The 25,594-nt window shown below is 42.3% G+C and overlaps 1 protein-coding gene across 1 annotated transcript; it reads left to right on the forward strand.

Annotated features, from left to right (window-relative positions):
- The first annotated feature begins 4,724 nt into the window (after positions 1–4,724).
- GPR50 (G protein-coupled receptor 50) lies at positions 4,725–10,005 on the forward strand. Its single transcript, XM_045471425.1, has 2 exons — positions 4,725–5,003; positions 7,910–10,005. The coding sequence occupies exons 1-2, from the start codon at positions 4,817–4,819 to the stop codon at positions 9,595–9,597; spliced, it is 1,875 nt and encodes a 624-aa protein (XP_045327381.1). The 5' UTR covers positions 4,725–4,816; the 3' UTR covers positions 9,598–10,005.
- Positions 10,006–25,594: the final 15,589 nt, after the last annotated feature.

Genomic DNA, 25,594 nt, shown 5'->3' on the forward strand with positions numbered 1-25,594 from the left:
GTAAAAAACAAGATGGTTCCTTCTTGTGAAAACTATACAGACTGTGTCAGTGAAGCATGTTGGGCGCTCGTGAAAAGGCAAGTCACTACTTTCCTTTCCATCTGACTCACATGTCATGGAGGCCTAGGAGGTTGATGAGTGCCCATTGCGTGGCAGCTGGGGGCAGAGTCTCTGATGTCTCAGAGAGCCTCTGTCCTCTATGAAAGTGTAACACAATAGAGTTTAGACAGACTATTAGACACTTTCAGAATAATAATAATAATAATAGGGGCACCTGGGTGGCTCAGTCAGTTGGGCGTCCAACTCTTGATTTTGGCTCAGGTCGTGATCTCATGGTTTCTGAGACTGAGCCCTGTGTGGGGCTCTGTGCTGACATGCAGAGCCTGACTGGGATTCTCTCTCTCTCCCTCTCTCTCTGTCTGCCTTTCCTCCGCTTGTGAGCACTGCACACATGCTCTCTCTCTCTCTCAAAATAAACAAATAAAAATAAACATTAAAAAAGGAACAGTAATAATAGCTAGTGATTGTTAAGTGCTTACTCTGTTCTGAATAATGTTCTAAGCACTTGCATTCTCATTCAAGTCTCCCATCAACCCTCTGATGAGGCACTATGATTATCTGGGTTCAAGCTTGTTTTTATTTTTAAGAAATGAGCCAAATGCAGTCTTCATCCAGAAGAGCATTGGCCAAAGAAGTCTGGAGTGCCTGGGGGAGTCCTTGGCTCTCCATCCCTTGCTGGGATTGGAGGAGATGTGAGTTGGCACTAAGAGGCCCTCTGCTTGGCTATCTTGGGCCAGGGGCCACCTGTGGCTAAAAAAGAACCCAAAATGTTCACAGTGGCATTACTCATTATAGCCCCAAAGTGGAAACAATCCAAAGGCCCACTGATGGATGAATAGATACACAAAATGTGGTTTATCCATACAGTGGAATACTATATGACCATAAAAGGGAATGGAGGTACTAATACATGCTACAACATGGGTAAACCTTGAAGACATGCTAAGGGAAAGAAACCAGATACAAAAGGCTACATATTTTATGATTCCATTTATGTGGAATGTCCAGAATGGACAAATCCATAGAGACACAACTCAGATTAGTGGTTTCTAGAAGCTGGGGGCTTGGAGGGAATGGGGAGTGACTGCTAAGGGGTACAGGATTTCTTTTTGGGTTGGTGGAAATGTTCTGAAATTAGGTAGTGGTGATAGTTGCAGAACTTAGTACATGTACAGACAACCACTGAATTGTGTACTTTAAAGAGGTGACTATGGTATGTGAATATATGTGAATAAAAACCATCAAATGAAAAAACAGAAAAACAACAGAAAAGAGAACACAGAATCCACCCTATCAAGTGCCAGAGCAAAACACTATCTTATGAAGCTGGGCTGTGGGAGAAAATCCCTGGGCTGAAAGGATATTGGGCTCCTCCACTAGCCTTGGCATGACCTTGGGCAAGTCCTGTCACCTCTCTGAGCCTGTTTCCCATCTGTTAAGTGGCATTGTTATGCGAAAATATATCCCTGACAGGATTTTGAAACCTATAAAATGCTTACTTAAAATGACAATGCCTTAATCACAGGCAAGGTATTATCCTCGTATGCACAGAAATTTTGCCCATTTGCCAGCAGAAACTGCTTACTCTCTTTCAACTTTGAAAAGAGAGCCAAGTTGTTGGCTGAGACCCTGACTGCCACTGCTCACCCCACCCCCCCGCCCTGCTGGCACCGATCTTTCAGAACATGAGAAATGTGGAGACTGAGATGGAAGAAAGTTTTCTGTATCAACAAGAAGAGGGAAAAAGTCTTTTAATATCTACCTTTTACACAGAATGCCCCTCGGCATCACTTCTACCTGGGATGTGGTGAGTTTTCAGTGCTGAGAGTCCTCTGGGAGACAGGCACTGTGCCTTATCTCATAATAAGTGATCTAGGCGAAAGGGCCATGCTGGGACCTGGCTGGGCTCCAGGATTGGAAGCTGTCTACACAATTCCCTGTCCACTATTCATTATTTTATGCTCCTTCCCAATCTCTGTATGGGTTTCCAAGGTTTTCCTGGGACTCCCCAGGAAATGTCCTAGGTGTCCTCTATTTTGATTCTACACCTCATAGGTTTCAAATCCCAAATAAATTGTTTTTCTCCACTCCCAGTTATTAGGGCTTCCTAGAAGGCTTTTTAGAAAGATAATTAAAAATCCTTTGGAAGCTTAAATAAACCATACACACTGCACTCTACCCAAGAAAGACCTGCCCCCTTAACTATTCCGAAGCAATTGAGGTTACTGTACATGAGTCTTGTCTTACCCTTGCAAATTCTGACTGGTTTTCTTCCTCATATGTATCCACATAGCAGATTCAATATATATATATATATATATATATATATATATATATATATTATTTTTTTTTTGGACTGGGAAATGTTCAGATTCCTTATTAAGGTAATTCAAAAAATTAACAAATTTAATTTAACAAGATGCAGAACCCCTCCCATTATGAAAATAGTTGCCTCTCTCACTTGTCCAGTACTGAAAAATCCAAGTCCCAAGAGGTCATGGTCAAGCAGCGTCCAAACAGGGGCAGGGGGCCAGGGATCAGCTCAATCTCTCTCCTGCTCACTCCTCAGTCCCAGGCAAGCCCGGGACACAGCCCCTGAGACTTCCCAGTGCCCCGGGTTTCCACCAGCTCTGGGGCCACCTCCTCTGAGAAGTACAGAATATAACAATGTCTGAAAGAACAGTTTGCCAACTGTCTTTACAGGATTGTTGATGGTGGAGGCGGTGCAGGGGAGATGCCAGTATCTTCAGTCACTAGAATCCGTGTTTCCCTTTTCCTTCAATTTTTTTTTGTTTTGTTTATTGGAATTAAAAACGGCTCCCTGCCACAAGTAAAAAGATCCAAACCCTCGGGGAACCAGCGTGAGCAGCCTGATGTGGAACAACTAGTCCACCGCGTGGATGGACTTTTGGCCACCCGCCTCTTTCCAGGGCTCACCTTCTGAGGAGGAGGAGAGCAGAGCCGGTTCTCAGGCTGCGTTTATGGATAAATCCTGGCCTCGTCCAGCCCGGAGAGTGTGCCTCCCGGGTTCCAGCCAGCCCGCCAGCCAGGAGCAGTGAGATAATGAATGTGAAAAGGCGCAAAGCGGGAGATCGTCTTTAGTGCGGATTCCCTTCCCGGTAGCAAGAGCAGGGGGTAGGGAGGGATTCATCTTCCCACATTCCTACTTTGGGATTTTCCGCTAGAGAAAGTGCGTGCAATCTTGTGTTCAGCCATGTCTGCCTTTCCGTTAAGGGTCCCTGAACGTCGCGGTCCCTCTCGGAATCCGCCCCTTCTGTCGGACCCTCTCCCGGCAGGGTAGGAGGGCTGCGGTGTCCAGATGGTGGCGCTCCCAGACAGTGCAACCCCCTCTCCCCCAGTGCAGCAAGAAAGCTAGTCTGGGACAAGTTTCAAAATGTTCACTGATACTTACCGCGAAGCTTCTCAGCAAGAGCCACGAGTCTGACTAGCGGGCAGAAATCCATTCCTGTGACTGAGGTTGTGGAGGGAGAGAGTAGAGAATCGCGCCCTTCTAGTTTTAGCCCCAACAGTTCGGATTTCCCATGGCCCGCGCACTTCGCGTGCCTGGGCGCTCCACAGGGAACCGTGACGCCTCCGGGCAGAGATTTACAGGGATGGGGGCAGTCCGACTGAATGAGATCGAAACGGGACCCCTGGCAAAGGGTGGCAAGGGAGAAGCACCGACCGAAGTTATATGCCTGGGGCGGAGGTGCAGGTCTGCCGCCGTCTTCTTGGCTGTGATGCCCGGCACCTCCGCGACCGTCCCGCCGCTGTAGCGCAGTTCCCCGAGCCTGCCCAAGAGCCCGGCGCCACCCGGTAGAGCGTGCGGAGCACCTCAAGAGGGGACAAGAGCCGGAACTGTTTCGCCGCTTTACTTTTTCCCAAAGGAGCCTGTGAGCTCCGTAGTCACGGTGCCTAGCAGCGGGGAAGGGGACCAGCCCCTGCTCTCGCTTGCCCCACTCCCTGCTCCCAGAGCCCGGCGCAGGGGACATCTCCTTAAGGAGAGCGTAAGTCCCTGATCGACTGTTCAGTCGCTTGCTGCCATTAAGGGAGCCAACTAGCCTCTAGCAGAGATAAGTTCCCTAGACACTGGGTACCCAGACTGGGAGTGGAAGCTCTGGGCAGCTGCCCCCTGCTCCCCATGAGGTGCAAAAGGCTCTGAACGGGCAAAAGCATTCTGAGGTGGGATGAACCTTTCAAGGAGATATATCTAGGGTTCAAGGGCCACTGGCGCTCTCTCACACTCTGCTGGAGGCTACAGACTGGCTTGGGTTGGAACGGAACCCCAAGAGAGACCCCCGTGCCCCTGCTCTGCATTTTACATCGCTTTGCTAAGTGTTTGCGTTGCAAGGGAAGGAAGAAGAACTTGCTAGAAACGGAAGCGCAGTGGCTGGGGAGCAGGGAGGTGGATTCTGAGCTTGTCACGAGGCAAAGTACCTAGGGGATGGTGGGGGCGGCTAGAGGGGAAGCACAAACAAGGCAGTCGGAAGCAAGACGACACCTCGTTGTGGATTTGTCCAAGATGAGTTGGAAATCAAAGCGGGGGTGTTTGAGGAGCTCTGATTGGTCGGGGGGAGGGATTTGGGGTGGGGCTAGCCACCTCTTGAGGCTTTAAAAGCTCATCGGACAGGGGCGGGTTGCTGTCATTCGCTCTCTGATCCTCGGAGGGGAGGCAGCTTTCTGGAAGCTCCTGGTGACAGAGCGGGTGTTCGCTGTCCTGACTGGCTGGGAGAGCCAAACTGTCTCCGGCAGCAATATGGGGCCTACCCTGGCAGTCCCCACCCCGTACGGCTGCATCGGCTGTAAGCTGCCACAGCCAGACTACCCACCGGCTCTAATCATCTTTATGTTCTGCGCAATGGTTATCACCATCGTCGTAGACCTGATCGGCAACTCCATGGTCATCTTAGCTGTGACGAAGAATAAGAAGCTTCGAAATTCTGGTAAGCCACCCTTACTTCTTCCTACCTAGCGTGCAGCTACTTGCAAACCCTAGGTCATTGGTTCGGGCGCCTAAAATAGGGACCGTTCGGACAGTGCCCTCACATTGAACGTCCCTACCCTCAAATTCCCTGAGAAACTGGGTGGTGATGTTCTGCCGGGGCCCCATAAATTGAGACCTTCTGAAGGCTGAGGGAGCTCGGGGAAATAAGCTTTTGGCGTCCAAGTGCAAAGCCCGGGTCCCGCGGTGCGCGGCAGACCGCTCAGCCCTGCCCCGTCGGAGACGTGATGCAGGGGGAGCCGGCACCCCAGCAGACAGTGCGGCCACCGTCTGGGGACAGCACGCCGAGCCAGAGGCCACCGAGGTGGTGGCGCGGAGACAGCGCGGGCCGAATTGCTGCGGAGAGAGCCGCAAGGTTGCGACCCGCTCCGGGAAAGTTAAGTTTGCGGCGGCCGCGGCGGCTGTGGCGGCGCTTACAGGAGCGCAGCGCAGCGGCGGCGCCCTGGGCCGGCCGAGCCCCAGCTGCCGCGGCTCTGGGGCTCCAGGGCGGCACCCAGGCGGCTCCCGGGCAGCGGAGCGCAGACCCTCGCGTCTGAGTGTGGAGCAGGGTGGTCTGAGTCCGCCGGGGCCGAGCTCCGTCCGCCCGTCCCAGGGCGCAGGGCGGAGAGAGCAGAGCGGAGGTCTGGGCGCAGCTGGCGGTGACAGCGACGGCAGAGGCAGCGGAGATCGCGAAGTCCGTAAGCGAGGTGCTGGGGGGTCTCAGGGAGGGCTGGCGGAGAGGTCCCGGAGCTGGGCATCTCGGGTGGGGGGCGTAGAAGGGAGAACAGGGCGAGGATGGCGGGAGGGCCGCGGGAGAGCTCGGAGGGGGTGGCCAGAGGCGCAGGGAGACTGCGAAGCGCCGGGAGCTGGGATGGGGTTTGGCGGCGAGCCGGGAGCCGGTGCCCAGGAGAGGGGCCGGCTGCGAGCTAGGCTACGAGCGGCGCGGAAGGCTGCAGGGCGCGGCCACCGTTGCGGGGGGCGGGGGCGGCGGACTCCGCCAAGCGGTGAGCCCCCTTTTGCAGGTTGGGCGGGGGAGGGCGGAGGACGGGAGGGGAGGGGCAAAGGGTCCCGGACGCCTCGCGCGGGTCCCAGGAGGGAGGGGGCGGCGCCCGGGGTCTCTGCTGCCGGTATCTCCGCCTGTGGGGGGCCAGGCGGCTGAACCGGGAGAGAGGGCGGGATGAGAGAGTCGCATACCCATAGGACCCGGCGGGCGGGGCGCGAGGAAGAGGAAGCAGCCCGTTTTTGGAGGATTACTTTGAGGGGATGAGTTTCAAAATGCACTGACGGACACACAGTCATTAAAAGTTTTCTTTTACGCTCTGGTGCGTGTGTCTGATTTCACTTTGGTCCGCTGGAGACGCGAGGCTGCACGCTTGGACCTCACCCTCGCCCCAGTAGTGCGGTCCCAAGGAACCAGAGAGCCCCCAGGGACCACCTGCGAAGCCCATTTTTTTTCTTACTTTTCTTCTTCTGCCCTTTCTCTTTCTTTCTTTCTTTCTTTCTTTCTTTCTTTCTTTCTTCCTTTTATAATTCAAATAAAGGTTCTTATTGTGTTTTTGTTTTTAAGGCTTTTTCCTCTGCCTTTTCCACTTTCCCCAATTCATTTCTTTAAGGGAAAACCCTAGAAAGAACCTCTGGGTGGAAAGCGCTGAGGCCGGCGTTAAGCGCTGGCAGGAGGGCAGAAGGAAACGTTCCTTTGCCCTTTTAAGAAGTGCTCATTTTCTCCTAGTCCAAGATGAAGTGCAGTATTTTGCCAAACCAATGCTAATTAGCATTGAGGTGTTTCAGACAGAGAGGAGGGGGGGGGGAGGGAGACAGCTCAGCGCCTGCAGTTGGCTTCTTCGTCCTTTTTTTTTGGACAGGTTTTACAAAAACGTTCCTATCGCTGCCGTACAAAACAGGACTGGGGGCCCACTACCCCTCTTCACTTGCCTGCTTAGCTGCAAAGCTCTAGTGAAATTCAGGGCAGGGGCGGGAACTCTTTACACAGGGCGTTGAATAAGCGGGTTCGCGGCTCTGCGCTGGATCCCAAGGAAGCAGGCACTTCGGCTAATCCTTGCCGGGATTTTCCTGATTGTTTTTCTCCCTACTCACAGTTTTTGGTCTCAGACTAAATTTTACAGGGTCTCCCTCCCTCCCCTCAGTTTTCACTCTTAGGCTACCTTGGAAATGGTAAGTATTTACCGGGCTTAGTCATTATTGTCTGATCTCGTTTTCTTAAGGAGACGACCGCCTTTAATGCCGTTTCTCAGACTGTTCTCTTAGGTTTGCGTTTTAAAAACAACGCTAGGCTAGAAAAAGTAGAGGGCTCACTCATTTTTTCGGCGGGGCGGGGGAGGGGGCGGGGGTGGTGGTGAGGCTTCCTGACACTCCTCCAGCCTCTTCCCTTCCCCCCACACCTCCAGCCTACTTCCTACCCACAGCTTCTACCTGGCCTCTACGCCCTTCTCCCTTCCCTCCCTATCCCCATTTAAGGAAAAAGTTTGCATTCTGTTTTTGTCTAAAAAGGTGGCAGCATGTCCGTGTGTATGAAAGGTTCCACAAAGGGCTTCTGTGCTTACTGCTTTCTGACATAAGTTCGTTTTTTTTTTTTTTTTTTCTCCCTGAAGCAGAGATGATATTGTTTGAAAGGAAAAAGGCGCTCAAAGGACAGGTCTCCCAAACTCGGTTGTACATCACAATAATCTGGGGCATGCTTGCAAATAAACACAAAAACACAGGAGTGTTTTTTAAAAAGAATTCTAGAATTCTAAATTGTCACCTCTTCAGCCGGCCTTTCCCTCCAGTTTAAACTTATACGCTTCCATACTTAACCATTTATTTTCCCCTGCTTTTCCCCCTCTTCCTTCCCCCTCATATGTTTTTCAGGCAACATCTTCGTCGTTAGCCTCTCCGTGGCCGATATGCTGGTGGCCATCTACCCCTATCCTCTGATGCTGCATGCCATGGCCATTGGGGGCTGGGATCTGAGCCAGTTCCAGTGTCAGATGGTTGGATTCATCACAGGGCTGAGTGTGGTCGGCTCTATCTTCAACATCATGGCAATTGCCATCAATCGTTACTGCTACATCTGCCACAGCCTCCAATACGAGCGGATCTTCAGCGTGCGCAATACCTGCATTTACCTTGTCATCACCTGGGTCATGACCGTCCTGGCAGTCCTGCCCAACATGTACATTGGCACCATCGAGTATGATCCTCGCACTTACACCTGCATCTTCAACTATCTCAACAACCCTGTCTTTGCTGTGACCATCGTCTGCATCCACTTTGTCCTCCCTCTGCTCATAGTGGGTTTCTGCTACATGAGGATCTGGACCAAAGTGCTAGCAGCCCGTGACCCGGCTGGGCAGAATCCCGATAACCAGCTTGCTGAGGTTCGCAATTTTCTAACCATGTTTGTGATCTTCCTCCTCTTTGCAGTGTGCTGGTGTCCTATCAATGTGCTCACTGTCTTGGTGGCTGTCAGTCCAAAGGAAATGGCAGGCAAGATCCCCAACTGGCTTTATCTTGCAGCCTACTTCATAGCCTACTTCAATAGCTGCCTCAACGCTGTGATCTACGGGCTCCTCAATGAGAATTTCCGAAGAGAATACTGGACCATTTTCCATGCTATGCGGCACCCTATCCTGTTCCTCTCTGGCCTCATCACTGATGTTCGTGAGACTCGGGAGGCCCGGGCCCTGGCCCGTGCCCGTGCCCGGGCTCGTGACCAAGCCCGTGACCAAGCCCATGAACAAGATCGTGCCCATGCCTGTCCTGCTGTGGAGGAAATGCCAATGAATGTCCGGAATGTTCCACTACCTGGTGATGCTGCAGCTGGCCAACCTGAGCCTGCCTCTGGCCACCCCAAACCAGCTTCTGGCCACTCCCGGGCTGCCTCTGCCTACCGCAAATCTGCCTCTGGCCACAAGTCTGTCTTTAGCCACTCCAAGCCTGCTTCTGGCCACTCCAAATCTGCGTCTGGTCACCCCAAGTCTTCCACTGTATATCCTAAGCCTGCCTCTGTCCATTTCAAGGCTGACTCTGTCCATTTCAAACCTGCCTCTGTCCATTTCAAGGCTGACTCTGTCCATTTCAAGCCTGCCTCCAATCACCCTAAGCCTGTCACTGGCCACCACATTCCTGCTGGCAGCCACTCCAAGTCTGCCTTCAGCGCTGCCACCAACTACCCTAAAACCACGACTGGCTACATCAAGCCTGCCACCACCCACCCTGAGCCCACTGTTGCTGATAATCCTGAGCCTGCTGCCACCAGCCACCCTGAGCCAGCAATTGCTGGCCACCCGGGGCCTGCCGCTGCCAGCCACCCTGAGCTCACTGTGTCCTGTCACCCTGAGACCACTGCCGCCGGCCACTTTGAGTGTGATGTCACTGATCTCCTTGAGCCTGTCTACAGCCCTGACAGTGGGTCCCCTGAGCCTGCTGCCAGCCCACTGGAACTTGCCACTGCCTCCCACGGTCCTGACCCCACTGTGATCACCACTACCACCAGTGATTATCATAAGATTGTGATCATTGATGTTGAAGCTGATTCTGATGAAATGGCTGTGTGAATAATGCTCTTAAGGGTGGCCAGGAAGCAGTCCACTTTCAAGTTTGTTTAGAATATGTAATTCAAAGTGAGATAACTTACTGCACCTACACACAGACACACATAGACATGCACTCACAGACGTGGTGTAAGCTACATCCACCTTGTAGGCATACTCCTTCTTTACAGAACATACTTTGAAAAAGTGTGTGTGTGTGTGCGCGTGCGCGCATGTGTGCGCTTGCTATTTTAGACACAAAATCTCCCCCAAGTTTCACATCTGTTCTTTTGAGCCTCCTTTTCATTCTATAGTTGACCTTGAGCCAACAGTGATCCTTAAAATTTTAGAGTTGATTTTTTTCTCACCCTCGTATCCCCTTTTCTCCCCTCTCTTCATTTCCTCCTCTCAGTTCCTGCTTTATTCTCTCATTCCCCCGCCAGTGGGGGGGGGGGGGGGAGGAGTGCTTCTGTAAGTAAACGTGACCACAAAGCTTTATGTTTTTAAGTGTGTAACTCTATATTGTACTTTTTAAAATGGCAGTCAGAAAGGCAGTTTCAATAAAGTGCAAGTACTTGAAACAGTTTCTTTTCTGAGTTTCAGCAACAAGGTATGACCCATATCTGAAGAACACAATTTGATAAGCTCTTAATAAAATAAAATTTTATGCCTATGAGTTCAAATGGCAAAAGGAAAGATGTGGCCAAACCAAATTATTTCTATTTTATGAAAACTCAAACATTGGTGCTGATTTTTATAGTCACCTTGTTTGCAGTCACTTAACCTTTTTAAACCTTCCAGAATTTTCTTTCATTTAGTTCCAGAGAAACAAATCCATTCATAAACTAGTTACTTCTTCTGAAATCCAAATTTATGGTTGCTAGGACCAATTACAGTCATGTATTTAATATTCTAATTGACAACTACTCTTTACCTCAGATTTTTTTTAGACTGCCTGATGTATTTGCATAATGTTTTTACATTTTTCTTTTTCATCCAGAAGGGAACTCAAGGTAATAGCTGGTCGCCAGAGCCTTTGTCTCCTGCCTTGTCCCTCAGCTTCTCAGCCTTTGGCTGACATTCTGTGATCCACAACACTAAGTTGTACACGTCTTGTATTAGCACACCTGATAGCCCAGGGAATGATTTTTCTCTAGAATTCAAGAAAAAGTTGTTTAATAAACATTTCTACTATTGATTCAAACTGACACAGAAAGCAAAGATTACTGTATAAAAGCTTGTAAAGATAAGGGGAAATGTATTATACTGCCTTAATTTGATTCTGTATTTGTGGTAGCAATTAAATAAAAGTGTTTTTGTGGCTTTGCTGTGTGATTTGTGGGTAAATTCACTTCTTCCTCCCAACTTTCTTGTGAGGAGGGTTAAGAGGTGGGTGGAAAAGCACTGACCTTGGGGAATCAGAAGACTTGGGCGTAGGTTCCATCCTTTCTATGAGCTTGCTATAGAAAGCTCAGTTTCTTGACTCAGCAAACTGGCAGGCTTGGGGTGGGGTGGGGTGGGGGTAGAGAAGGGCTCCCTGGGTTTGGCGTGTGGTGACGATGGATGACCTGACCTGTCTACTCTTAGACTTCTGGACCTTGCCTGTCATGGCTTCTGAAAACAGATCTCTTTTTTACCCCCATGGAAGGCATGAAGTGCGACCCCAATAATGTCACAACTGTTAGAGGCTGCTGGGACCAAGTAACAGAGCTCATGAGCCAGTTGGGGGGAGGCACAGAAGTGGAAGGCAGGAAAGCAGATGTTTTCCTTTCCAGCTGGAAGATAGGTGGCAAGACCCCAGCCACTGGGCAAGGCTCCCTGACCTCGGGAACACAGTCCCAAGGGAATATCTAATGACAAAGAAATGCCCAAAATAAAGTGCTCTGTAAAAATAAAAATGGATTCAAAATGATATACAGTAGGATATCAGTTTTGTTAAGAAAATATGTACACTTAAACATGCACATATACATAGACACAGAGATATACACAGGTAGTTGCTCTGTCCAGGTTCAGACTGTGAGTATAAACTGAGGTAATCTTAACTTTTCACGCCCAATTTACAGTGGTTTGAGCCCTACCAGAATGACTGCTGGACTTTAGGCTGATTCCCTGTGCAAAATTTCTGCCAAATATTCCGGAACACACAAAAAGGATATTTCCTCATGTACTCACAAACTGGTCTACAGCCAGTACCCCCTGCCATATTATCCATTGTCTCCCTCTCTGCCACCACCCAAGGAGCTTTGCTTTGGTGAGATTACAGTAGTGTTCAGACCAAGGGTGCTGGGTGCCAATGCTTTGAACTACTATTCTCCTGGGGCTCAAGGCATGTGGGCTTCTGAGAGAAAATGGCAGGGGAGACAACAAATATCCATACTTTTACCAACTTTGTTCCACACTCTGCTGTCAAGTGCCTGAAGCAACACTGCTTGTGCCCATAGTCTCACAAAGTGTCACTTTAGCCATTCTGATCCCCTGCCTGCCTCCCTCACAACCCTCCCCCCGCCCCAAGCTGCAGTTCAAGCACATAGCCAAGAGACATTTCTCTCAGCCCCTCCTTCCTTTGTACTGTTCCTCTCCACTCCCCAAAGTCAAGAAGCCTCATAAACACATCTCTGATTTATTGCACCCACTATGCGTGACCAAGACAGGACCCTGAATCTCTGTGGTCAGTTTTAAGGTGCTTTGTAGCTCTCCCCAGGACAATTCTGGGTTTCTAGTTTTACACCAGTGAGATCAGAAGGGCCAGTTTTGCTAATTTCCCCAAAGAGAGAATCTGCTTCCAAGTGAGCATAAGTCTCCATAGTCAAGGGATTAAAAAACGCAAGCAACTTTTAAGTGACAGTTTCCCCAGCTTTTACTCTTTTTTCCCCCTTTTAAATGGAAATATAATGTATATGCTGTAAAGTGACAGCTTGACAAGTTTTTATGTCTGTATACATCCATGTAACTACCACTCTGAGCAAGGTGTAGATACTCTTTTGGAAGGCTCCCTTTTACCTTCTTCTAGTCAATACTTCATCCAAAAGCAATCACTATCCTGATCTCTCTTTCCATGCATTAATTTTGTCTGTTCTAGAACTTCATAGAAGTAGAAGTATACAGTATATATTCTATTATATCCAGTTTCTTTTTTTCAAATTGTGATAAAATATACATAACATAAAATTTACCACTTAACAATTTTAAGTTTGCAATTCAGGGGCATTAAGTGCATTCACGGCATTGTGCAACCATCACCACTACTCATTTCCAGCAATTTCTTCCCAAACTCTGTAGCCATTAAATAATAACTCTTCATTCTCCCCTGCCCAGCCCCGGGTAGCCTCTATTCTATTCTCTATCTCTACGAATTTGCCTATTCTAGGAACCTCATGTAAGTGAAATCACACAATATTTGTCCCTTTTTGACTGGCTTCTTTCACTGGGCATAATGTCTTTGAGGTTCATTCATGTTGCGGCAGGTGTCAGTACTGCATTCTTTTTATGGCTGAATAATATTCTGTGGTATGGATAAATCACATCTTGTTAGTCCATTCATCCATTGGTGGATTGTTTCCATTTTTTGGCTGTCATGAATACTGCGGCTATGAGCATTGATTTCCAAGTATTTGATTTACTGCTTTCAATTCTTTGGAATATGCATCTAGGAATAGAATTGATAAATGGTATATTAGTGTCTCTTCTTTTGCTCAATATTATGTCTTTGAGATTCACTCATGTTTTTGTGTGTGTCAGGGTTTTTTTTTTTTTTTTTTTTTTTTTTTTTACATTTTAATGTAGTACTCTACAGGATGAATATACCACAATTTATTTATTGATTCTGTTGATAGACTGTTGATGGACTTTTGGGTTGTTTCCAATTTGGGGTTACTATGAAAAATGCTTCTATAAACATTGTTGTACATCTCAATTTTATTTTATATTGAGATATTTTACATACAGTCAAGTGCACAAATCTTCAGTGTAGAGCTCAATGAATCTTTATGTATGTTTACACCTGTGTAGCCACTATAGAAATCAAGACAGAAAACATTTCTGGCACTTAGAAGGTACTAGATTAATTTTGCTGCATCTTCAACTTCATTTAAATGGAAGCAAAGAGAATGTACTCTTTTTGTTTCGTATTGTTTTGTTTGTTTGTTTGTTTGTTTGTTTTTAAGTAGGCTCCATGCCCAGTGTGGGGCTTGAACTTACAAGTGTAAGATCAAGAATCACATGCTCTACTGAGTCAACCAGGTGCTCCTAGAAGGTACTCTTTGTATCTGTGTTCTTTCACTTGTCATTTTTTCTGTGATATTTATACATTCCTTTGGGTAGAAGTAGTACATTCTTTTTTATTGCTGTGTGTGATTCCATTATATTAAATATAACAATTTTTTTTTTCAATCCATTCTACTATAGATGGACATTTGGGCTATTTTTTGGTTTGGGGCTGTTATGAAGAAAGTTGCTATGAACATGCTTGTACATGCCTTATTGGTACACATATGGATTCATTGCTCTTGGAAATACACCTAGGATTGGAATTGCCGAGTCATGAGTATACGTGTGTCTAGTTTTAGCAGGTAGTGCCAAATATTTTTCCAAAGTGGTTGACCTAGAGCACCTGGGTGGCTCAGTCGGTTAAGCAAAAGTGGTTGACCTAATTTATATTGGCATCAGTACTATGTAAGCTTGAGGTGTTCTGCATTCTCACCAACATTCAGTAATTTCAGCCATTTAATCTTAGCTATTCTAGGTCTAGTGCTATTTCATTGTATTTTCAATTTGTATTTCTTTAACAATTAATGTTGACCATCTTTCACATGATCATTGACCATTTGGATATCTTCTTTACAGAAAGGTCTGAACAAATATTTTGATTGTTTTAAATCTGAGGTTTCTGTCCTCTTATTGGCAGTAGAAGTTCTTTATATATTCTGGATATATATACGTATGTAGTAGTCTGGATATATATATATATATATATATATATATATATATATATATATTTATAGTCTGGATATATATATACATATTTCATGAATAGCTTCTCTCAGTCTGTGGTTTGCCTTTTCTCTCTCTCTTAATTGTATTTTCAAAAGCAAAAGACCTTAATATTATGAAGTCCAATTTAATCAGTTTTTTCTTTTATGACTATGCTTTGTGTTTAAGAAATTTCTGATTAATATAATGAATATTCTCCTAGCTTTTCTTTTAGAAACATTATTGTTTTGCCTTTAACATTTAAGTCTATGCTTCATCTTGAGTTAATATTTTGTGTTTGGTGTGAAGTATAGGTCAGGTTCATTTTTTTAAATATAGTCATGGTTCATATTTCCATTTTATTACCATTTTGTGAAAAGATCAACCTTTGTCCAATGAACTGCAGTGGACACTTTGTTGTAAAATAGTTAATCACATAAAAATAAAAGTTATCTATCTATCATTTATATATCTATCTCTTTCTGGACTATTTAGTCTGTTTCATCAGTCTATTTGTCTAGCCTTGCACCAATGCCACACTGCGGTTTTTAAATTTTAATTAAACTATAGATTACATACAATGATATGCACACATATTAAGTTATTAAGTGGATAGTTAAATGCATTTTCACTCATATGCACTTTTTTATATCACTATCTTCCAGATATATATATATATATATATATATATATATATATATATACAGAACACTTCTATTATCCCAAAAGGCTCGTTCATGCCCCATACTTAATCAATACCTCCTCCAAAGTTAACCACTAGTCTAACCTCTATTATCACAAATCAGTTTTGTCCATTTTTAAATTTCTTTAAAAGGAGTAACACTGTATGTACGACTTTGTATCTGGATAATTTTGGTAAACTTTATGCTTTTGAGAGGCATCCATGTTGTTGGTTGTATTAGCAGTTCTTTTAAAATTTTTTCAAAGAAAGATTTAATGAAGTGGAATACTTCCAATCCATATTATGCTGAAAAAGCAGATCATAAAGTGATATGCAATTTTGTTAACAAAACCAAAATAAGTATATGAAAAGACACATATTTTATTGTTTTACATAGTACATATATACATATATATTTTTTATTGAGATATAATTCATCATTTTAAAGTATTCAATAAATTCTATCATTTTAAAGTATTCAATGCAGTATTTCTTTAGTGGATTCACATAGGTGTGCCACCATCACCATAATCAGATTCTTGAATATTTTCATCACTTGAAAAGAAACTCTGTACCATTGTAGTCAGTCCCTATTACCTCCCTGAGGCCTCACAACAACCACTAATCTACTTTTTTGTGTGTCTATGAATTTATCCATTCTGGACATTTCATATAAATGGAATTATACAATATGTGGCCTTTGGTGTTTGATGTCCTTCATTTACCATAGTTTTCAAGGTGCGTTCATGTTGTAGCATGTATCAGAACTTCGTTTATTTGTAACGCTGAATAATATTCTTTTGTATGTATACACCACATATTGTTTATTTATCTGTCAATGAAAATTTGGATTGTTTCTACCATTTGCCTATTTTTTTTTAATTTTTTTTTTTTATTCAACGTTTATTTATTTTTGGGACAGAGAGAGACAGAGCATGAACGGGGGAGGGGAAGAGAGAGAGGGAGACACAGAATCGGAAACAGGCTCCAGGCTCTGAGCCATCAGCCCAGAGCCTGACGCGGGGCTCGAACTCACGGACCGCGAGATCGTGACCTGGCTGAAGTCGGACGCTTAACCGACTGCGCCACCCAGGCGCCCCTCATTTGCCTATTTTTTTAATTAAATTTCTTTAATGTTTATTAATTTTTGACAGAGAGAGAGAGAGAGAGAGAGCATGAGTAGTGGAGGAGCAGAGAGAGGGGGAGACACAGAATCTGAAGCAGGCTCCAGGCCCTGAGCTGTCCGCACAGAGCCCGACGCGGGCCTCGGACTCACAAACCGTGAGGCGAAGCCGGGATCCTCAACCGACTGAGCCACCCAGAGGCGCCCCTCACCTTTTGCCTATTGTGAGTAATACTTCTATGAACATTGGCATAAAAATTCATGTTTCTGGATATGGGAAACTAGAGATAGAAAAGTAATATGAGCCTAAAAAAAAAAAAACAGAAAAAAAAGAAACAGTAAAGATGAGAGTAGAAATCAATGACATTGAAAATTGATAGATAAAATCAATAAAACTAAAAGCTGGTTCTTTGAAAAGGTCAATGAAATTGATCAACCTCTAGCCAAGCTAACCACGAAATAGAAGACACAAATTGCTAATATTGGAAATGAAAGATTAGTCATCACTACTGATCCCGTGGGCATGAACAGGTTAATAAAGTGATACTATGAACACTTCTATGCCTATAAATTTGATAGCTAGGTGAAATGGACCAATTCCTTGAAAGACACAACCTATTAAAATCCACACAAAGAGTTCTGGGTGACTCCAAAGCTGCTATGTCCTCTCCTGTGGCTGCTAGACTTCCATTTTTCACAACTATTAGAGTTGTTGAAGCTATTGGTTTTCAAAGCTACGGTGGAGCTAAGGGAGGGGAATGGAATTAGGGAAAGTTAAAGCACCACCAAACTCACTGTTCTTACCAAGGTTTGGTCATTTTTGTGGAATAAGCTCTCTTTGGATTGTTTTAAGACTTAGGTTAATTTCCAGAGTTCTGAAAAAGTTGATTTTCACAGTTTTTGTGGTCTTGCTTTTATGGAGAAGCACATTTTTGGAAACACTTACACTGCCATTCTGAAAGTCCCCTCCTGCATTTTGATTTAAATTTTTTTTTTAACATTTATTCATTTATGAGAGACAGAGAGCACAAGCAGGGTAGGGGCAGAGAGAGAGGGAGACACAGAATTGAAGCAGGCTCCAGGCTCCAAGCTGTTAGCACAGAGCCCAATGCGGGGCTCCAACTCACAAGCTGTGAGATCATGACCTGAGCCGAAGTCGGACGCCTAACCGACTGAGCCACCCAGGCACCCCTGATTTTTTTTTCACTTGGGTAATGTGTCATGGAAATCACTCCACATCAGTTCATAGAGAGCTTCTTCATCCTTTTTTTTTTTTTTTTCACAGCTCTATAGGACTCCATTTTGCCAATGTTGTATCATTTATTCAAGCACTGTCTTATGTATGGACATTTAGGTTGTTTCCAATACTTTGTAATTACAAACTATGCTGCAATGAACATCCTTTTGCATATGTATTTTTGGACTGTTGGAGGTTCATCTTCAAGAATAGATTGGAATTTCTGGGTTGAAAAGTTCTGCAAGTGTTCCACTCGCTTGCGTTCTCAACGGCAATGTATGAGTGTGTGTGTTTCCCCACAGACTCATCAATAGATTCTGTTGTTATACTTTTTATATTTTTGCCTGTCTGAGAGGTAAAAAAATCATATCTCAGTATACTGTTTATCAGCAGCTCTCTAATATGTACTGTATTTGGATATTTTTCATATGTTTAAGGAGCATTTTTACATTCTTTTTCAGGATGAATTATCTGTTTTTATATTTTTCTCACTTTTCCAGTGGGCTTTTGGTCCGTTGTCCTTCAATTTTATAAAACTTTGAATTGCTCTTTATTTTTATAGAGTTGCTAATCACAAGTCATTCTTGAGATTTGGTATTTTTTCTCGTGCAAATATTTCAGGTCAAATTAAATGCCTTTTTCAGTGGCTATGATTCACTGTGATTAAATTCACGTTGTTTGCGAATCTCATTAATTAACTGCAGAAGTTCTGGAGACCAGCAACAATTCCAGAAAAGATTCAATAACCTGAGAAATTTTCATTATAGTCAAGCCAGATGGGGACTGTTTTTACTATTGAATTAAACTCCTGTGTGGAGTTAGGAGTGGGGATAGGGGTGGGGGGAGTTAGTAATAAGTTTTCCAAAAAGGTATAGAATTATGAAGCATGAGTCATCATTGGTAAGTAAAAAAGGGGGGATTAAATGAAAAAAATAAGCAAGAAGGAGTTATAACCTTAGGAAGAATACCTTTAAAATGAGGGGTTACAGTCTTAGGCAGATTAGTAGGACAAACAGTGAAAGATCAAGCAAAAAACAATTATAATAGATTTGATATATATTTATTGAGTATCTGTTATGTACAAGACTCTCTTCTAGGCCACTAGAGTCTATGGGAATTACCAAGATAAACAAGGGAGAATCCACCTCCTAATCTAAAGGCCTGAAATGGACAATATGGTCTTTTGTTTAAGCCACCATTTACTAACCCCTACTACATGATAGGCACAGTCAAGGCAGTCTAATTCTCTTATCCCTAATTCTCATAAAAATGCTGTGAAGTTCAACTGATGGAGTGGGAAAAGATGTTTGCAAATGACATATCGGATAAAGGGTTAGTATCCAAAATCTATAAAGAACTTATCAAGCTGAACACCCAAAAAACAAATAATTCAATGAAGAAATGGGCGGAAGACATGAATAAACACTTCTCCAAAGAAGACATCCAGATGCCTAACAGACACATGGAAAGATGCTCAATATCACTCATCATTAGGGAAATACAAATCAAAACCACCATGAGATACCACCTCACACCAGTGGCTAAAATGAACAACTCAGGAAACAGCATATGTTGGCCAGGATGTGGAGAAAGGGGAGCCCTTTTGCACTGTTTAGTGGGAATACAAACTGGTGCAGCCACTCTGGAAGATGGTGTGGAGGTTCCTCAAAAAGTTAAAAATAGAACTACCCTATGACACAGCAGTTGCACTACCAGGTATTTATCTAAAGGGTACAAAAATGTTGATTCGAAGGGGCACATGCACCCCAATGTTTATAGCAGTGCAAAGTAGCTGAATTATGGAAGGAGCCCAAATGCCCATTGACTGACGAATGGAATGGATAAAGAAGATGTAGTATGTATATAGAATGAAATACTACTTGGCTATCAAAAAGAATGAAATTTTGCCATTTGCAACTACGTGGATGGAATTAGAGTGTATTATGCTAAACGAAATAAATCAGAGAAAGACAAATATATGATTTCACTCATATATGGAATGTAAGAAACACAGCAGATGAACATAAGGGGAAGGGAAGGAAAAATAAGATAAAAACAAAGCAGGGGGCAAATCATAAGAGACTCTTAAAATACAGAGAACAAACTGAAAGTTGTTGGAGGGGAGGTGGGCGGGGGAGATGGGCTAAATGGGTGATAGGCATTAAGGAGGGCGTTTGTTGGGATGAGCACTGGGTATTATATATATGTAATGAATCACTGGGTTCTACTCCTGAAACCAATGCTATACTGTATGTTAACTTGAATTTAAATAGATACATTTTTTAAAAAGTATACATTATTTATTTTTTTTAATTTTTTTTTTGCAACGTTTTATTTATTTTTGGGACAGAGAGAGACAGAGCATGAACGGGGGAGGGGCAGAGAGAGAGGGAGACATAGAATCAGAAGCAGGCTCCAGGCTCTGAGCCATCAGCCCAGAGCCCGACGCTGGGCTCGAACTCACGGACCGCGAGATCGTGACCTGAGCTGAAGTCGGACGCTTAACCGATTGTGCCACCCAGGCGCCCCGGCATTACTTTAAAAAGTAAGAGAAAAAGGGTTAATTATAGTAGTTTGCTAGAACTGACTTACTGGAGAGTGCCAATTGTTACGTTGTCAGGAATTTTGTAAGTTACTTGTTAAATAACAACCATTAGTAAAAGTTAAAGTATGTAATACTCAACAAAGGAGGAATAGAAGGAAACTTAACCTAAAAAGGGATCTGTGAAAATTCTACAACTAACATCATACTTAATGATGAAAGACACTTCTTCCCGTGTTCAATGATTCACAATGGTGTGTCAAAATTGACCATGATGAAAATATGTATACCACAGAAATCAGCAAATGCTAAAAAATCTGGGCTTAATTTAACGTTTTCTTCATAGTGAAACAAGTAATAATACAGATGAAAAAACATAAAAAAATGCTGCCAGGTTAATACTGTTACTCTTATTTTTGAGAAGAGGATACTGAGGCCAAGAAAGGTTAAGAAATTTGTCTGGAGTGAGAAAGCTGGAATGTTGAACAATTTGAACCCACATCAGCTTCAAAGTGCCAAATACCAATTCTGAATAATACTTCATAGTGAATTCTGTTAGGATTAATGAAACCAGGTTAGCCTAAGATAACAGTAGCTAATTATTTCATAATTTCTATATGCCAAACACGGCACTCAACAATTTACATGGGTCATATTTAATCCTGGAATGGAATGTAAATGTTTGGATTCTCTGTTGCACACCTGAAAGTAATATAACACTATGTCAACTATACTGAAAACAAAAATAAATGTTTGCATTCTCTACAGTCTCTCTGACACTACCATCTACCTCACTGTCTATATTGAAATTCCAGGTTTCACCCAAGACTCTTACCTCACCCACATCCATTTGGTTGATAAATCCAATATATTCTGCCCTTTAATAGCAATTTAATTCATATTTTGTTCTTAATCCTTAGTTTGAACCACCAGCATCTCTTACATGGATTACTTCAAAGTATTAAGAGTTTCTGTACCCATCTCTCTACCTTATTTTTTTTTTTTGAGAGAGAGAGAGAGAGGAGAGAGAGAGAAAGAGAGACAGAGAGAGAGGGAGGGAGGGAGAGAAGGAGAGAGAGAGAAAGAGAGAGTCTTAAACAGACTCCACGCCCAGCGCAAAGTCTGACTCAGGGTTTAATCTCAAAACCATGAGATCATGACCTGAGCTGAAATGGAGTCGGAAGCTTAACCATCTTCCTAACTTTCTAATCCACTCTGTACATTGCACATCCAAATACATTGCTACTCCAGTTTTCCTCCTAACCTTGCTCTTCCCTGGTCCTGTCTCTATGTCCCTCAATTTCTGAGAGTTCTTCATTTCTTGGTTTGTGACCTTTGCCTGTGGTATATATTGTATACATGTACCTATTTGGCAGTTGTGGTTTGACTTTGTTCATGATGCATTTGCCATGCAAATTTTTAACAGTTAATCAAATTTTTAAGATATATTTTCTTGCCTCTAGATTTTAAATCTAGAAAGCCTTTCTCTACCCCAAGGTTAAAGAGGAATTCCCTTATGTTTTCTTCTGGTACTTGCATGGTTTCATTGTTTACAGTTAGCCCTCTAATTCATTTGGAGTCTTTTTTTTTTTTTTTGTCTATGCTGTGAGATATAGATGTAATTTTATCTTTTTCCCTGTGAAGTCATTTGGGTTTGTACTTTCTTGTGGAGTATCCCCTTCTACAGAAATCGGTCCATTTAAGCTTTTTAACTCTAATGTCAATTTCAGTAATTTGAATTTCCTTAGGAAAGTATCCATCTTCTCTAGGTTTTCAAATTTGTTTGCAAAGAGACCTCATATGAATTTTAAAATTTCGTTTGTTTCAAAGGTTATTTTCCCTTGTCAGTTCTTATTTTGTATATTTGTGCTTCCTTTCTCCATTTCCTTTCTTGATAAAGTTAGCTAGTACTTTGTCTATATTGTTAATCTTTACAAAATTATACTTTTGTTTCTTCAGCTACTGTTTTTCTCTTCATTAATTTCTGCCTTTATCTTTGTTATTTCCTCCTTTTTCAGTTTACTTTTTATTCTTTTTCTAGTTTTATGTGCTTGAGATTTAGTCCATTTTTTTGGTTTCAGTTTTCTGGATAAAATTGTATAATGCAAAAAAATTTCTCCTGATCATTTTTTTAAATGCATCCTATAGATTCTGATAAGTAGTTCTTTTATTATCATTATTTCTAATTCTTTAACTTCAGTTTGTAATTCATGAAGAAGTTGTTTAATAGGAGATTCCTAAATTTTGAGGAGGAAGGGGTTTTCTGCTGTTTTGGTTGGAACATTGTAGTTGTGATTATATTTCAATCAGAACATGATGTTTGTGATATTTATATTTTATGGAACTTACTGATGTTTTCCTTGTGGCCTAATAAATTATCAATGTTTGTCAATGTGCCATGGACACTTGGGAAGAAAGTGTGTATTCCCTATTATCATAGTGTAGACCTCAACATATATTCAAAATATCTATCGCATTGATTACTGTTTCCTAATCAATATGCACATTTTATCTCCATACTTTTGTCCATTTGATTTATATTGTACTAAAAATGGTATATTAAAGTATTTTATTATTAGTGAGTATCTATCTATGTCTGGAGTTTTTGTTTCAAAAAGGAGGCAGTCATTGTGTTATTTGGTATATAAATATTAGTGTTACCTGTTTATTGTGGACTGTAACTTAGACATTAAAATTGTCTTTTACTGTCATGTTTAATACGTTTGGGTTTGAATTCTACTTTGTTTGATATCAGAATCACTACACTTTCTCTCTTTTGGTTTCTATTTGCCTGGTGAAATTTTGTCTATTCCTTGATTTTTAGTCTTTCCGAATCACTTTGTTGTAGGTGTGTATCTTAAATACAGTATCTAGTTGTCATTTAATCAGCTTTCTTCAAGTATAATGTATCTAACAAAATTTGCCTATTTTAATTGTACAAGTCCATGATTTTTAGTAAATCTATAGAATTTTGCAAACATCAACCACAATCCAATTTTAGAACATTTCTATCACCCCAGAAAGATGACTCACGGAGATTGGTGTTACTTTCCATTTCTTCTGCTAGGTCAAGGAAAGTATGGATCTATTTTCCATCTCAAAACATTCACCTTTTTTTAATGGAAACTTCATATAAATGAAATTGTACCATACATGTTTCTTTCTGATCTGGTTTCTTTCACTTAGCATACAGTTTCCGAGGTTTATCCTTGTAGCTTCGTTCCTTTTACATTTTGTTTATTTATTCATCAGTTGATGGACATTTGGATTGTTTCTACCTTTTGGTTATTATGAATAACGCTCTTATAAACTTTTGTGTACAACTTTTAGTGTGGACATATGCTTTCAATTATCTTGAGTATATATCCCTAGAAGTGGAACTTCTAAGTGATATTCTATGTTTAAATTTTTGATGATATGAAAGTTCCAGTTTCTTTCCATCATAACACTTATTTTTCTTTTTTATTATAAACATTCAAATGGTTATGTAATGATATCTCATTGTGGTTTTATTTTGCATTTTCCTAAAGACCAATGAGGTTGAACATTTCTTCATGTACTTATTTGCCTTTCCTATGTCATTGGCGAAATGTCTATTCAAATTCTGTCCATTTTAAAATGGAGTTGTTCATTTTTCTTAATAACTTGTAAGAATTCTTTAAATAGTCTACATATAAGTCCCTTATAAGATACATGATTTGCAATTATTTCTTCCATTCCATGGGTTGCTTTTCACTTTGTTAATGTGCATTATTTTCTCTATTTTTGATGCTTTGGCATCTTGGGGCCTTGCTGACTAGAGGGCCTGTCCTTTCCAAGGCTAGCCAATCCTTGAAGAAGTAAATGACATGCCTGTTATCATGCCTTTCATATATAAACCAATTACTCCAAAGCCCACATCCCCAACCACCTCCTCTATCTGGCTCCTACACTCCAGGAGGCAATATTCTCCTACCCTAATCACTTCAGGGCCAGGTTCCAGAAAACTAGAGACATTCTCTATCCCCCAGGGCCCACTAAAATTATTCAAACTAGCCAGTCCTAAACCTTGCCCATTCTTTCCTGTGGAAACCACAATAAAGGCTCTTACCTCTGTGTTTTCCCACTCCCCTGACTGAGAAACCTCATACTTCACCATGTGACCCCCCTGCATGCCTGGCTATGCCTGCATTTTCTGGGGGTCTGTGAGTGTAAACTTATTCTTTCGTGACAGTCTTCTCTGTGTCTGTGTGTCTTACTATACCTGATTAAAACAAATGCCAAGTTCCCTTAAAACATGATGGTGTCCTTTAAAGCACAAAAATTTTCAGTTTGATGAGCTCTAATTTATTCTTTTTTTTTTGTCACTTGTATTTTTTGATGTTATATCTAAGAAGGCTTTGCCTAAACCCAGGTCACAAAGATTAATGCCAACAGTTTATAGTTTTAGTTCTACCATTTAGGTCTATGTTGCATTTTGTGTTACTTTTTTTAAGTTTATTTATTTATTTTGAGAGAGAGAGAGAATCCCAAGCAGGCTCTGCACTGTCAGCCCAAAGCCCAACACAAGGCTTGAACTCACAAACAGTGAGGTCACGTCCTGAGCCAAGAATCAAGAGTTGGATGCTCAACTGACTGAGCCACCCAGGTGTCCCCATTTTGGGTTAATTTTTATGTATGGTGTGAGGTATGAGTCTGATTTCATCTTTTTGCATGTGGATATACAATTGTGTCAGCACCATTTGTTGAAAATATTTTTACTCGATTGAATTACCTTCATAACTTTGTAAAAAATCATCTTAAGGGTTTATTTATAGGCTGTATCTGTTCCTTTGATCTATATCTTTATTATTATGCCAGTGCCACATTGTCTTGAATACTGAATACCAAAGCTTGTTTTCCTACTTTACATTATTGGAACAAATCCTACTTGGCCATAGTGTGTTATCTTTTTTATATATTGCTGGATTCCATTTATTAACTTCTTTAGGATTTTTTAAACAACTATTTCATGAATAATGAATAATACTAGTATGTAATTTTCTCTTCTTGTAATGCTCTTTTCAGATTTTGGTATCAGTAATAAATTTGCATGGTTTATCTTTTTCCATCCTTTTATTTTTAATCTACTATATCATTATATTTGAAGTGAGTTTCTTTAGGGTGCAAACCATTAAGTAGTATTTTTTTCATCCATTTTGACAATCTTGGTTTTTTAATTGATGGGTTTATATCTTTCACATTCAATGCAATTAGTGATAGAATTGGATTTAAGTCTACCATTTAAGTGTTTGTTTTCTGTTTGTTCCCTATGTTTTTTATTCCATTGTTTTGCATTTGCTAACTTATTTTGGGTTATTTGAACTTCTTAAGCATTCGTTTTATTTTTACTTTTTTAAGTTTTTATTTAAATTCCAGTTAGTTAACATACAGTATTATATTAGTTTCAGGTGTAAAATATAGTGATCCAACACTTGCATACATCAC

Source organism: Leopardus geoffroyi, chromosome X (genome assembly GCF_018350155.1).
Source record: "Leopardus geoffroyi isolate Oge1 chromosome X, O.geoffroyi_Oge1_pat1.0, whole genome shotgun sequence".
Lineage (NCBI taxonomy): Eukaryota > Metazoa > Chordata > Mammalia > Carnivora > Felidae > Leopardus > Leopardus geoffroyi.

Coding starts and splice junctions, on each gene's coding strand:
- GPR50 (XM_045471425.1), top strand. CDS start 4,817: ATGGGGCCTACCCTGGCAGTCCCCACCCCGTACGGCTGCATCGGCTGT. Junction 5,004..7,909: donor TAAGAAGCTTCGAAATTCTG/GTAAGCCACCCT, acceptor TATGTTTTTCAG/GCAACATCTTCGTCGTTAGC.